General features: G+C 41.6%; 2 protein-coding genes across 2 annotated transcripts in view; one reads left to right on the forward strand and one right to left on the reverse strand.

Moving 5' to 3' along the window:
• Nucleotides 1-3,454, forward strand: part of LOC101857831 (adenosine receptor A3) — an 8,380-nt gene extending 4,926 nt beyond the window's left edge. Inside the window, exon 2 of the mRNA XM_005108699.3 lies at nt 1,884-3,454. Coding sequence (XP_005108756.1) covers nt 1,923-3,053 — 1,131 coding nt within the window. The 5' untranslated portion in view covers nt 1,884-1,922 and the 3' untranslated portion in view covers nt 3,054-3,454. The remainder of the gene's footprint in view (nt 1-1,883) is intronic.
• A 6,888-nt stretch (nt 3,455-10,342) lies between these two features.
• Nucleotides 10,343-14,931, reverse strand: LOC101858064 (trace amine-associated receptor 9). The gene is made up of 2 exons (XM_005108700.2): nt 14,686-14,931; nt 10,343-11,570 (listed from the first exon to the last, which is right to left on the reverse strand). The coding sequence occupies exon 2, from the start codon at nt 11,492-11,494 to the stop codon at nt 10,463-10,465; it is 1,032 nt and encodes a 343-aa protein (XP_005108757.1). The 5' UTR covers nt 11,495-11,570; nt 14,686-14,931; the 3' UTR covers nt 10,343-10,462.
• Nucleotides 14,932-15,712: the final 781 nt, after the last annotated feature.

Raw genomic sequence — 15,712 nt, forward strand, 5'->3', positions numbered from 1 at the left:
GTGGCTTTCGGTCTCCCATCAGGATTTTGGAAGCCATTGAATATAATCTAGATTTAATAGTGGTCGCTCGTTACGGAAGTCCTCCCGATGATGATGCTTTTTCATTAACAACAAGAAAAACGAGAGAGCTTTAAGATGATATTAATAACATCGTATGCCCACAAATTGATGAGAGCCTAACAATATCGTTGAACAAGAAAGGAAAAAAAGTGCCTGAGACGCATAGCTACGTAGGCTACTTTTACAATGATTGTCAGTAAGGTTACGTTCCAAAAGTGACGTGTTATCTGTCATCTGAAATGTTCATTCTATGAGAAGTCCTTTCTTTTGTCTCGTGCCCCTGCTGTAGCTTAGGGAGTTGTAACTGACTGACCATCTTCATCTCAGAGTGAAGTTAATTTTTAAGGGGGGGAGGGGGGTGGTTGGAGGGGCTACACCCCCAAAGTCCCGATTCGGCTAAAAATTATGGAATTTGAGTTGAAGGCATTATTAGCTTCCCTAACCTCTCCTACAGCTATTTCATCGCCTTAGAACCCCCCCAAGTCCGTATCTTTTTTCCCCTACCGGGCATGTTTGTCACCATCATTTACTCATAAAGTCAATATTTTATTTTTCTTTATCGGCCGTTTTCTCAAAACGCGACTTTTCTCTATATCTTTTTTGAATAACTCCACCATTTTTCATCCAATCTTCATGAAATTTTCACAGATTGAAGAAAAGATGTAATACTTAACATATGTTAGTTGAAATTTTTATATATGGAATAGATTTTTGTTGGTGGGGTCTGGAGTGTGAATTTTCAAGGATTTTTTGAAAATTTGAATGCTACCTCGGGAAAAAATTCATTAAAAATTTTCTAATTCGTTTAGGAAAAAAAAGAACAAATTTTTCGATCTAATGTTTGTTAACACGCATGCAAAAAGGCAATGAATTTCCATGAGCAATAAGTGCGGTATTCAATACGTAAGACATGTCAGCAAAATCTAATATGGCGCCGTATCCATGGAAATGAAACTTTTTTTTTCTCTAATTTGATCGCGGATTTTAAGACTCCTCACTATGCTTGTTATATGGGTGAAATTTGGTAAAATTCGGTACAGCAATAAGCGATATAGCCTTCAGGTGTACCCCCCCCCCCCTTTTTAAGGATATAACCATGTTTATCTACACTGACAGCAGAGTTGTCTTTTTCCTGACGGGCAGCCACGTGCCGTTTTCGGCGAAACGTTTATTTGTACTGACTTGAATGGCTCGTTTTCGTTTGGAATTCAGTTTGAACCTTGTCCTGACGGCGGCCCGAAGAGCCTACTTACTATTTTCAAATATAGAATCCCCAAGGATACTGTCACGTGGCAAACTTCGAACTGTTTCATTCCTATCTCATTTGGTCCTAAAAATTAGGTGGTATAGAAGACATGAGAATAAAATCCAACTCTTGTAGGGACTTCTAAGTTCTAGTTTTACAGGAAAACACCATGTCCTCTGAGCTACTGTGGGACGTGACATCGAAATTTCCTATATAAGAGTACAGCAAAAATTCTAACTCACAATAAAAAAAAAGAAACAATACCGACAATACACAAGCATGTAGACATTGCCGCAATGTCCAAGAGCCCCAAAGATATAACTCAAAGGTCCAGGTGTCAATCACGTCTTTGATCTGAGAGCAATGATGATTTTAGAAATAATGGTGATAATCAATGATGATGTGAGATTGCGTGTTTTAGTAATGTTAACGTTAGTCCTATCTTCCTCTGCTCCAATGAGTCTCGAGGGACGTGGGCACCCTCTATCCCGTTCCCTGCTGGAACCATCTTTACTGTCTCCGCGAAGTTCCGTACCACATACAAATCTATCTTACCTCAAAACTGTTTCTTCTCTAGGAGGACAACAGAAAACAGTGTAGACAGGCAGAGAACAAAATGGAGACGGATGAAGACCTTAGTACACAGAAACTGTCCTCTGTAATCATGGCCCTTGATCCGATCAGCACGTCATATGAAAGACCAGAAGCAATCATCCGGATCTTTTTGTGCGTGCTTGTTTTTTACGTGCCCGTCATCATCGTCACCAACGTTCTAGTTATCGTCACCGTATATCTCGTGCGGAAACTGCACACCCCGGACAATTACGTCATCGCTGGACTGGCTTCAGCAGATTGTCTAGTGGGAATTTGGAGCCTTCCCTTATATATACTGAGCGATATCCCACAAACGATGCCCCTTATAAGATCAAAGAGGTGGACCTGCGCCATGAGGTATATCGCTTTTACTGTAAGCCAAGATTCCTCACTCTCCATTCTCACCTTAATGTGTGTTGACCGTTTCACTTCCATCAACTGGCCCTTCTGGTACCAGATGCATGTGACTAATAAAGCTATGCTTGTGGCTATATCTGTCATCTACACTGCACACACGACGAAAGCCTTAGTCGTTTACGGTCTTCTGATGCGATTCGACGAAACTATCGAACCATTACACAACCGATGTACTGTTCTTAACAACGCCCCGCATTTTTACATTCTACAATTCTGTACAGCTGAGCTAGGACTCCAGCTCTCTGTGTCTTTCTGCCTGTGTGCGCAAGTTTCTCTGACGGCATTGAGGGAAGTCAGAAAGTTGAAACGAGAGTTTCACGTTTTGGGAATAAGCGGAACGTTCAGATCTAAAAGCTATCGGAGCCGAATGACAAATGTGAAGATAACGGTGTCTTTAATGTTCATCTTTATTATTCTCTGGTTGCCGACTGCATTCGGGGGTGTAATGAGCAAGCTAGTCAGTCGGCGAGTTGCCAACATATACAGGATCTCAACACGCCTACCCAGATTGGCCAACTCTTTTTTAAATGCTGTGGTCTACGCCTTTTCTAAGGATACATACAGAAAAGCCTACTGGTACCTTCTGACCACGCCACCTTACCGATGGGCCAGGTTAGAGGAAATGATGAGAAGCAGTGAAGCATTTTCAAGCAATATGTTAGCAAGCAAGCTCCGTAAAACCACCATGGATCTGGCATCTACGTCACAAAGAATAGTCGTTGGTACAGAAGATTAATTATATGTCACAGAATGACATGCTGGCAAATAGACAAAAGTAAACTTCAGCTTTTTATTTTTTGTTGAAAATTTTGGACAAGTGAGGTCAAACCTGATTCGTCATGAGGTGATGCCTGAAAAACAATTACTAATTCATCCTACATTAAGAATGGAAGTCTGTGGGAGGAGGGGTGAAAAACACATTATAATCGATAACTGTTATTTTTTTTTTACATGAATTTCTGCCTTTGATCCCGTAACGAAAAAAGCAGCTTGTGGCTGGTTGTGACAGCACTTCATTTTGTAGTCTTCGACACAAACTAGAATGTCTGTTTCTCTTTGTTTATTTTGTTGTTCAAAAGTTCGAATAAAAGCTTAAAACCTTTCTTAAAGACATGGTTAAACGCAACGATAAAGAGTATCATATTTGTCGTATGAAAGAACTGTCCGTTTTATCGAACTGTGTTGTCTGATTACATGTTCCAATCTATCGTCCAGTTTTCTATCGATTGAGGAGATTCCTCGTCATAAAGCCACCATCTCTCTTGGCGACGACAGCGATTTGCCTGCTCTCTATGTGAAGGTTTCGAGCTCTGGACCTAATAAATGAAAGGCGAACAACACTACCTCTAGCTCACAGAAGCCCCCCCCCCTTTCCCCAGTACATTTTGATATAGCAGAACGGTGTCTTTAGAAAAGAATGGCCATACTGTGGGCCTATAGTGTTGTATGTAGAACTGGAAGCTTTGACTTGACTGCAGACGTGCAACTCACCGAGTGACCTCAATGCACAGCTTCACAATTGACGATCAACTAAATTAATAATAAAACTGCTAAAATATAAATAATAACGCAACAAATCAGGTTCATCGTGAGCAACTTTGCTTATTTTGAGAAGCTGGTTCCGAATTATATGGAATCAGATTTTACGTACGGTAATTATTTTTTAAAAATTGAGTCCTGAGTTTAATTCTGCCCGGCGGCAAATTTCAAAGTGAATCTACGTCACAGCGCGTCTCCCTCAAATCTGAACGTGATCGCATTCAAAATATCAAGCAGCGTTTGATTTCTCGACCAAGTCTCCAAACCATCGTTCAACCAATCGTCCAAATTTGTGTACAATTTTGTGATTATACCTAACGATTTATCGTATGATCGCTAGATCGTCCAGTTTTTGTACAATTTATAGTTACGTGTAACAAGGCCTTTATACTGAATCAAGTAAATCTATAGAAATATGCACACACACTCACACACACACTCACACACACACACACACACACACACACACACACACACACACACACACACACAAACACAAACACAAACACAAACACATACACACAATACACAAACGCACAAAAATATACAGAGACCCAGAAACAGACAAACAAAAGCACACACACACACACACACACACACACACACACACACACACACACACACACGCCGGGTGGAGGCTGAAGACTACTCTTATCGATTTTAGACCACCAAGGGATCTTTAACTTGCGACATTTGCACACGAGACCTCCGAGATTTTTCACCTTTTTCTGAGAAGGCTAGGTGTAGATCTCTCCTACCAGAAAATCAGGGGTGTGGCTGAAAGACAACAGTAAGAAGGAGTCAAGAAATAGCTGTGTAGAAAGGCTGCAGAAAGAGTCAGGAGCCCAGAGGAGGGGGCAAAGAAGGTGAGGAGGTGGCAGCAGAAAAAGGAGACGAAAGCAGACGACATACAATGTAACATTGCTAGAGAGCAGGAAAGGAGATGAAAGGAGACACTTTAAGAGAAGAAAAAAAATTTCCATCTCTACCGGGATTCGAATCCGGGACCTTTGAATGAGAGGCTAACACCTTAACCTCTAGGCCACGGGAGCCCCCATGTCGTCTTTCTGTTTGCATGTCGTCTGGTGTTTGTGGTGCACAGGAGCGCCTGACAGGCAGTGTCAGTGCCCGTCTCCTAAATTACCTTTAGTTTTAGTAAGAATTTTACGGCACTTGCAACACAATAAGGTCATATAAGTGCCGAAGAATAGATGTGTTACGAGAGAGTAACATACACAAAAAGGAGGGGAGATAAGGATGACAGATGTTTGATCTGAAAGAAGGAGCAAACCACACTTTTAATCATAATCATATTATTCAATTTAGGCGCCAACACGTTCATTAAAAACCATCCCTCACGCACATTGATGGCAAAACACGCCTCATGGAAGTTTCGGAATATTGATACCATCCAGTCGCGACCACAGTGCTTTCTTGTCGTATGTCAATTTTTTTTAAACAGTGAAAATGTGACTTCTTCTTAAGCTCACTCTATGAACTGTTTTCATTGTTATTAAAAATGGAGATACATTTTAATACAACAAGAAAGCGCTGAGGTGGCGCTGTCTCACCGACATTCCAAATGAAACCCTAACCAACCACAGCTTTATTTCAATTGACTTCAAAACTTTCAGGCCTGGGTTGTTGTTTCACATTAAACATTATTTTGTTTCAGCGGGAACCCAGGAGACCTGGAAATATATGTGTCACGACGTGGTGGAATCAGGCGCTCGTCAAATTTTCGGCTTATGGAGATTTTAGTATCTTCTTAAAGCCTGTTCATTTGTCTTCCTTTTGGTATAAAATATATCTTGAATAGAGGTTGAGATATTTGCGATTGAAGGAATTAGGGTCGCCTGGTTTCAGAAATAAAATTAGCGAGATAATGGCTCCCAAAGTTTGGTTACTTCCATTGCTTAAGAAGAGTAATTGGAAACTGCCAATTCATATTTTTTGTGCCTTTAATCAACGTTTTTCCATAAAATCCGGACACAAAAGTGTTCTTGAAAGGGCACACAATGTGTTGAGCTAAAAAAAATATTTTAAAAAAAACATTTCCATACTAGCCGAAAAATGCCGATTTCTTGGATTTCATTAGTTTGACGAGCGCCTGATTTCACCACGCTGCCTCACACATCCAAACTCCCTGCTCATTCCAAAACACGAACGCCGTCGATTGTCTTTAGAACAAGGTCATACTATTATTTTACATCGCAAAAATTGCGAATACTTTAGGTTCTTATTATAATTATAGACACAATTTAGGTAACTTATGGCAAGAGCTGGGTTGACAATGGCAATCATTATCCAAACTATTAAAAGTTACCGAACTTTGCGACCATTTTCTAGCTAAATGTACACTGAAACAAAGTGACCCCAACTCCAAGTGACCATAGCCACCAACTGACATCAGAATTTCAATTATCGGCCCGAAGTAAGTGATATATTATTTCCAAAAAACAAGTACAGACAGATATAGTAATTCATTCGTACCAACTGCAGTGAGGTTACTGCACACACAGTGCTACTACAAATGAAACAGAGAGAGAGAAAGAAAGAGAGAGAGAGAGAGAGAGAGAGAGAGAGAGAGAGAGAGAGAGAGAGAGAGAGAGAGAGAGAGAGATTTATGGAATGGGTTGTTTCAGCTCGTAAAACATGTATTTTTTAATGTCCTGTCTTGTTGTGTGTATGTGTGAGTGTACCTTATCTTTGTAACATTCCACTGCCATTGTAAACGACCAAGACAAATTTCTCCCTGTCCAATGAATAAAGTGTCACGAAGCGGTGGAATCAGGGGGCTTGTCAATTTTAGGGCATGTGCAGTTATTGGCACGATCTAAAACTGTAATTTGTCTTGTTTTCCAAGAAAAAAAAATAAATAGCATTTGTATAGCGCATATCCCCACTCGAAAGCAAGCTCTATGCGCTTTACATTATATTATTACCCCAGCAGACCACATAACACTCAGAAACATTAACAGCTTCCCGAGAAGCATGCAGTGAAACAGCTGGTTAAGCGCTCAACCGCTAACGAACTGACAAGATCTTTCACCGTCTATAAAAATTACCCATCTATCTTGAATAGAAGTATTAGAATCTGATATATTTGCAACTGAGGGAGGTGGGGTTAAAAAGTTACCGGAACAACATAGTAGTATACCTACCCAAGACGCCATACACTTAACAGGACCAAAACCTGCACCTCCCTTCGACTTCGCAAGGATTCCAAATGAAGGAAAAGGTTAAAGTAAATGGTAATCCAGGCTGTCTACAAACCACACTGTGGTGGATAGCTCAGAGAAGGACGTCATATCCATGAACACATTCCGATATTCTGCACTCGAGATTCAGACCGGTGTTGGAGCTCAGGTTTAAAGTTTAACCCTGCCCGTATGTCGTATTTTACTATGGTATCCATACGACGTGGGGAACTCTGTGCCACCATTTTCAAAGAGGAAGTTTACTCGTTAATCCGATCCGTACGCTTTGCGTGGCAGTCTGTCAAAATGATTTTTTAAAAGAAATACTGAAAGTTTCAAAGAAATCTTCGTACTAGAAGTATTCTGAAATGTGAAGAATACAACCCTGGGGGGTACAAAATGACCCCAAGGCGTACGGATCGGATTGAATGGTACGAACTGCAGGAAGAATGATTGCAAGCCGGAACGGGAAATATCACCGAAGAAACCAGGTCAGATGATCCAAAATATTATCATTAGAGTTAGAGATATAGGCCTACATTTTGAATGAAACTGAATGAAAGAGAAAACGTAAACTTTGAAAAGACTAGATTTAATGCACAACCCCCCCCCCCTAAAAAAACACCTATAAAAAGTGCCATCGGCCCTCTGACGCTTAGACAGTACTACTCGACTGCTTCAAAAACATAAACATTACAGAACCAAGCACAAACCGGAAAAAACAAATGAAGTGATAATAGTTCGATGTTTATTTTCGTTTAAAAGTATAATAGGACTTCTTGAAAGAAACATAAAATAATAAATTAGAAAAGATGGTCCTCGATTAAAAGTACCTGAAGATACAACACTATAACTTTAACTGAAATGACGAGGTACTCGATAAAAATCCTCTGCACATAGGAATCGAACTCATTCGACGACAAGGGCGCCTAACTGCAATAAGGGGCTCTCGTGGCCTAGAGGTGAAGGTGTTGGCCTCTCATTCAAAGGTCCCGGGTTCGATTCCGGGTAGCGACCAAAATATGTTCTTCTCTAAAAGTGTCTCCTTTCACATCCTTTCCTGATCTCTAACAATGTTCTGTTGTCTGCTTTCATTTCCACTTTCTGCCCCCACCCCCTCACCTCCTTTTCCCCCTCCTCTGGGCTCCTGACTCTTTCTGCAGCCTTTCTACTGCTACTCCTTGGCTCCTCCTAACTGCTGTCTTTCTGCCACACCCCTGATCTTCTGGTAGGAAAGATCTACACCTAGCCTTCTCGGACAAGGGCGAAAAAATCTCGGAGGGCCCGTGTGCAAGTTGTGCACGTTAAAGATCCCTTGGTGGTCTAAAATCGATAAGAGTAGGCTTCGGCCGCCACCCGGGCAAAATTCAAAATTTCCTACCAACGAAAAAGTATTAGGTGTGTCCCGCGCGCTCATATGACCTTATGCAGTTGCGAGCGCCGTAAAACCCTATACTAAACAAACAAACATAACTGCAATACCACGGACCCAGGTTTATATGTCGTTTGCTATAAAATCATTTTCCCTTGAACAGGTCTGCATTTTTAGGGGCTTCACGTGGCTGGAAAACTGATTGTAACTGATTTAGAATTGATTTATTAATTGAATCTAGCTCTGCAGAAAGAGTTGTTGGCATGGCAACGTAATACATGTACCCTGTGAAACGTCAAGCGACCACACAGTCGTCTGCGCCCTATAGATCTAGTGCTCATGCAGGCGTTCGTCTGTGCTGATCTGGACATCAGAATCTGGAGGTATCACATGTCTTTGGATCAGAGGTGTCGTACAATAATCCACTATGTCTCATCATTGTCGTTCGTTGCCGGCATTCGTTCTTTCAAACTTAAGCCGTGGGTGGTTGGATGGTGCTCTGGTGGGGTCTGCTCCTCCTTTCCTATCAAACGTCTGTTGTCTTTATCTCTCACTCTCATCCTTCTTTTTTCGTGTTCGTTATTCCCTTGTAACACTTCTACTCTTCCGCACTTACATGACCTTATTGTGTTGCAAGTGCCGTAAAACTCTTCATCATCATCATCCAGCGCTAGATCTGCGACAGACATCGGCGATCCTGGTTCTCTATTCATTCCTTTGCTCGTATGCTCTCAAAAAGCTGCGTTTCCCTGATCTTTCCTTGTTAACCATTTGTTTAGGTTCCCTAAGTATGTTCTTCTGGGCCTTCCCCTGCCTCGCTTGCCTTCAATTTAAAACTCTTACGGAAAAAAAACCTAGGCCAGTCCATGCCATGATGCCATCGGTCTACAGTGTGTTTCTTGTCCACCCTTCGCCCTATTGCCTCTCTCTTGCCTTCGAGCAGTTTCTTTATCGTTAATCGGTTGTGCATTATTTATATGAGCAAACTATTTGAATGTTTCTACTTTTCGTTTCGTTGCGTTACTAAGCAGGGTTTGTCATGAGTGGAGTATTTGAGACATATCATTTTTTTAAAAGTTCCTGTTTGTTTTGCTTTTCCTCTAGTTCTGGATAATTCTGATGATTTAATTTGTTTTCTTCTTCCTGTGTTGCGGTATACGTGTCGTTGCCATGCAGGAAAATGGGGAAGATGTATAACGCCACAGGTTTGTTTTTTTCCTACAAAAGACACTTGCCTGGATGTAAAAAGTTCGTGCATATGGCTGAATCTTATATTTTAATTTTTTTATTTTTTTTTTGCCATTTTTTATTGTCTATTTTGCCATAGATATTTGAATGCATTAACTTCCCTTTTATATTTGTATATGTTGTTTTGTTAATTGATTTTGATGTGACATTAAATAAATGATTGAGCTTCTCTGTGAATATGTACATGTGCTTGGCTTATGTGTCACACAGGCGCCCAAGTGTGATTGTGACTTACCGTATGGACATACGTTTTTATGTATAGTTGTTTTTTTGTTTTTTTTTAGCAGAGGTTTTATGGCGCTCGCAACTGCATAAGGTCATATGAGCGCTAGAAGTTTAGAGGTGTTACAATAGAGTAACAAACATAAAAAAGAAGAAGGAGCGATAAGAACGATAGATGTTTGATAGAAAAGAAGACGCAAACCGGAAATACCGGGTCACAAGAGTGTGACAAACATACACAAAAAGTAGAGGAAAATGACGATAGTAAGGATTAGGAAAGAGAAAGCAGCAGTTCCCTGATGTAGTTCAGGCACATTTATGAACATAGCATTTTTGGATCAGCCCATTTACAATTCTACTGTGCATAAGAGCGAGAAATGTCCCCCCTTTGGGAATGGCCTTAAAGACACTTCAGTCAATAACACTGCCTCTGGGGGGGGGGAGGCATTGTGTGTACTCGGGCGGGGAACAATGGCAGAAACAGAGTTTATGGGAAACAGCTGTCTGGTTTTTGCATACTGGAACCACTCTCCATAGGTTCAAATATTATGTTCACCTAAATAATTACGTCGATCTGACCCGAACGGTCTCACCAGTAAGGGTCTCATCGCCCCTCAGCTTCCTCGATAGCTCCTCCCATCGATTAGGGGGTGTGGTCAAAAGGTACCAATAGGCCTTTCTGTAGATGTCTCTGGAAAAAGCGTAAACCAGAGGGTTCAAAAACGAGTTGGCCAAGCGTGGAATGCGAGTTAGAAGCCTGTATGAAATAGCTGCTTTACTTCCTAAAAGTTTTTCTATTTCTGTTGCGAGTATTGTTGGGGCCCATAGAACGATAAACAGATACATTAAAGACAGCGTTATCTTCACGCTAGCTAATCTGTTTTGAAGGCTTTCAGACATTTCTATTCCAAGATTTTCGAAATCTTGTTGCATCTTTCTGGCTTGATTTAGAGCCGTCATGGACACTTGCGCACATAGGCAGAGAGCAAAAAGCAGCTGTACCCCGATCTCTATTGCCAATATGAGCATGTATAAGTGGGGAGCATTGCTATTAAAAGTGCACCTTTTGGTCAGTGGTTGGATCGTTACGTCGAATCGCATCAGTTGAACATAAACGACATACGCCCTCGTCAAGTGTATAGCGAAGATCACGGACATAACGAGCATCATGCGCGTATTGGTCACATGCCTCTGGTACCAAAAGGGCCAGTTGATGGCCATGAAACGGTCAACGCACATCAAGATGAGAAGGGAAAGGGAGGAGCACTGACTTATGCTGTTAGAAATATACCTCAGGGAACAGGTCCACCTCTGAGATCGTATCATAGGCAAAGTTGCAGGAATTTCCGCGAGTATGTATAAAGGCAAGCTCCAAACTCCCACTAGTAAATCTGCGATAGCCAAGCCCGCTAGGACGAAATTGTCGGGAGTGTGCAGTTTTTTCACTAGATATGTCGTTGCAATGACGAGGAGGTTGCCGATGGTGATGACGGGAATATAAAGCACTGATATCCACATAACGGAAAAAACAACCACCTTTGGCCTGGGATCTTCAGCGAAGGTCGCGAGGGCGGTAGTATTGGGACCAGGGAACATTCTGGGGATAATCCTCTTGAAAAGTTTGCCTTTTAGCTTTGGGTCTGTTTCTTCTCGGCCTTTTCGTTCGCCGGCTCTGGGTACGAGGAAAGAAAGAAAGTAAAAAAAAAGGTTGATTTAAAAAGAATATGATTAATTCTGTTTTGTTTAGTTTGTTTTTCTGTTGTAATTTTTTTATGGGGGGGGAGGGGGTTGGTGGTTAAAAGTAATGGCTGTACGTACATATTATTATGTTTTTGTCCATTTTACATTTGATGAAGGCAATTTTGAGTTTAATGAGACTGAAAGGGAGAGGGGACAATGGGGGTGGGAGAGGAGGTTGTTTGTGTATATAAATCTAGTCTTTAGAGTCTCTACGCTTTTTCTCTCATGTGAGTAATACAAGTTGGTCATGTTATATAAACAATATGTTGGTGCTTGCTTCACAAAGTGCTCCAAGCACTCTCGTGTAAAAATAAGAAAACTTGCACTTTTTTTCCAGACGACTTCAGCGGTTTTTCATATTTTAAGAAATGTTTTTGTTTTGTTCTTTAAGGAGTTTAGGTTTAATAAAGATGCCAACCATGGCAGAGAGTGAACGTTCTGCTCAAATGACCTTACACAGTTGCCATGATATTGAACTTCATGGAAATTATTCTCTAATCACCCTTCTTTATTTTGTTGCGATTCCTTGTCTTGTCTCACTAAATTAACCAATCTCACACTTTTGAATCCAAAATGATTAGCTTGCAGTTGGCAGTTCACTCCTTAACTAAAGAGGGACATGATATCATGTTTGCTTGAATACGTAGCCATTCATAATTTTTGTAGCCGAGGAAACGAGCAAGTCGATCTGCAGACGAAGGAATCCATGTCCCTCCTATTGGGATGAACGGAGTACACCCTTTATCAGACAGGTGTAAAGTTGTTCCCGCATCCGATCCGGACATTGGGGATTGTCTTGTTAGTGAGACAACTTCTTGGGCCTTCTGCATATTGTGGTAGCGTGGCCAGTTTCGTTCGACGACGTCTTTACTTCCCAAACTCGAAGTCAGGTACCCATTACTGCTGGGTGGGCAGGAGGGGGCGAAAAAAATTCGTGTCCAAACCGAGGCTCGAACCCGGACTTACCGCTTCGGAGATGAGCGACAGGAGTAGGCTTTAAAAATAAGGCAAAAATCTATATCGCAAGTCTGTGGGAGGACACTGGAGCGAACGACTGAAAAACAAACTTCACAATTTAATGCCCAAACTGGGCTTACGAAAACCTTTGGGGTCATGGGAAGAGATACGTGTATGTATAACCTAGACTGCATATTGGACATAAATACCTACGACAGGGAGGTAAGAGGCCCTTTTGAATCGAACGAAATACTGATTTTATTATCAGGCACATACTTATAGAATGATCGGACTTTGGAGAGGCCTGAAGGAAACATTTTATATGTATTAACTTTAAGAATATGTTTTCCTTCGTTGACCCGTACAGAATTCTCAATTTTATCAAGATCGTTGGTTTTTATTTTTAAATGGAAATAGTTGTTAATTTTAGAATGTAAATTGCTAATCTTAAAGCTATACTTTTTATAATACATTCTACATGTTTCAACCGTTTCAACTCAGACAAGAAAACCAAGTCAACCTGCTAACTAACATGAAAATAACCAGCTCAACTGACCTTACGCTATTGTGAGTGCCGTGAAACTTTTATCAAGCTAAACCAACACGAAAGCAAAATCACAAGGACTCAAAAGACTGGATTTTATACACAGTCAATACGAGGTGCCTTTTTTTAAAAAATCGCAAGCACATTCAAATGTATTAATATTTTTACTCTTCTCGACTGCATAAGCGGCCTTTTGGTGCCAAACTAACAAAAAAATCATCAAAATACAATACAGTCCTACTTCCTCACAGACAGCAAGTGAACAAGCGAAACTTCTCATGGCCTGAAGCATCCTGCGAATTATCGTGGCCGTTTTGATTGTCGCTCTCTACAAATAGTGTTTATTTCGATCCATATTTTAAGTCTGTTTCAAAGAATTCAAAGAAGCATACAGTCAGTGCAAGCAGCCGATTAAGCGCTCAAACACTAACAAACTGACAAGATCTTTCGCTGTCTATAACCGGGTACCCATTCCCACCTGGGTGAAGTGAGGAAAATTCGTGCAAAGTGCCTTTCCCAAGGACACAACGTCGGGCCCTTGACGGGATTCGAACCCACGACCTTACGGTTGAGAGTCCGAGAGCCTAACCACTAGGCCACCGACGCCACATAGCTTACGTACAGGGTGATCCCAAAAATACAACAAACTGTACTACTTGTTTTGAGGATATCTTCCTCCATTCTGAAGTTTTTCGTATCAGATTTGAACACAATATTTGGCGTTCGATCTCCCATCGTGATTTTGGAAGTCATTGAGTTACTAGATTTAATCATGGTCACTCGTTACGAAAGTCCTCCCCACAAGAAAGAGGAGACTTACCCCTATCCCTACCCCAAACCCTAACCCTCAACAGACACAATAAAGAAGAGACCTAACCCTACCCCCATCCCAACCCAACCCCTAACCTTCAACAAACACAAGAAGAGACCTACCCCTTCCCCTACCCCAGACCCTACCTGTACCCCTACCAAAGGGTCCAATCCTCTCTTTGAGCCAATTAAAAAAGTGTCCTCAAAATTTGGTGACGCCCTCTTCGCAAATGTGCACCCTTTGCGAACAGAGTAACCCTACTTTTGTTTGAAAAATCAAAGTGAAATTAACAAGAGTTTGAATAAATAAGAATTCAAATTTCGGAAGAACGCTTTTTTAAAATGGCTACGCTGACAAAAAAAACCTCTTCGGAGGAAGAGGCGACTGTTTTCTTCGTTTAATTTGACTTTAGAATGAGAGGTGAGAGGTCATTAAAAAATTTAAAAAACAACTAAAACTCCGCACTGAACGAACCCGAACAGCTGATGAACAGCAGTCGATCTTCGAAACGAAAGAGAGCTTCAAAACAGACTGCAGCGCCATCTGAAGCAAAGAGTGTACTTCTGGCGGACACATTCTTGGCTGATTGGACCATCTTGTTATATACTATCTTTGCCCTACCCTATCCCAACCCCTAACCCTAGTTCGACCCCTAACCCAGACCCTACCCACACCCCTTCCCCAATCCCCCACCCCTATGGAAGTCCTTCAACAACATTTTAAAAAATAATTTACCTTATGTGAAGAAGACGTTTCACATGTCCAACATGTACGTCCTATTCCGCCCATATTATGCCATATTTATGTCAAGAGGAAATCTATAGATCTAAGACTTGCCTAGATCTAATAACCGGAGCATTCACTAGTAGTGTGTAATGGTGCTTGATAAAGGGATTGCACTTATTAGCTTTGCCCACTACGCTGAGATCGACCGATCGGGCCGATCGCCCGACTCCATCGCCTCAAAAGCAAAAGTGTTTGTTTTCAGTTTCAGGCGATCGAGTCGGGCGATCGGCCCCGATCCAGCCGTAGTGGGCACCCCGTATTAGGTGGAAATAAAACATTGCATTATGCGATAAAAAAAAAAATTCGAGGCGCAACTTATCCTCAAATACCTCCTTATCGGATAAATCAATATTCCCCATATTTTGCAGTGCAGTTTTTATCAATTCGTCTTAAGGATCATACCTAGAGCCAGAAATGGTCTGACTGCACTGAAAAGTATGGCGTGTAACAGAATGCCACAGAGAATTTTAGTTATCTTGTGCTGTCTGTGATATAGACTTAAGCCTCGGTCTCCTCACCTTGTCAATGTCGCAGCTGAATAGCCTATTAAAACTGAGGACTCTTAAAGCTGACTAGTGCTAGACGCCACACACCAAGCTAGAGATAAATTAAGGTGGGCTGCTTTAAACCTGTATGCCAGTGCCAACGAGCGGCTAGCACTCAGTGGAAACACAGTCATACCAATGAACGTGTTGATATCCCAGCCGGCCAGGCTTAGATTGGCGGCACCATGCAATTCGATCCACCAACAGTCAGTTATGGCAGCAGTGACAGCATGGTTCAGCGACCACAGAGAGGATGAAGGCACCACTTCACACACAATGGATAGGGTAAGGGAAGCTGGTGTTTCTAGAGGGTCGGGGAGAGACAGCAACCTGCGTGGAAAAGCCAGAAAAATATCCGACCAGTTGATAACTGGCACGATCAGTAGGCAGACCCTTTCATGGATCCTGGAGAGGAGGGAGGAGCAGCTATG

This window comes from Aplysia californica, unplaced genomic scaffold (genome assembly GCF_000002075.1).
Source record: "Aplysia californica isolate F4 #8 unplaced genomic scaffold, AplCal3.0 scaffold00710, whole genome shotgun sequence".
In the NCBI taxonomy this organism is placed as follows: Eukaryota; Metazoa; Mollusca; class Gastropoda; order Aplysiida; family Aplysiidae; genus Aplysia; species Aplysia californica.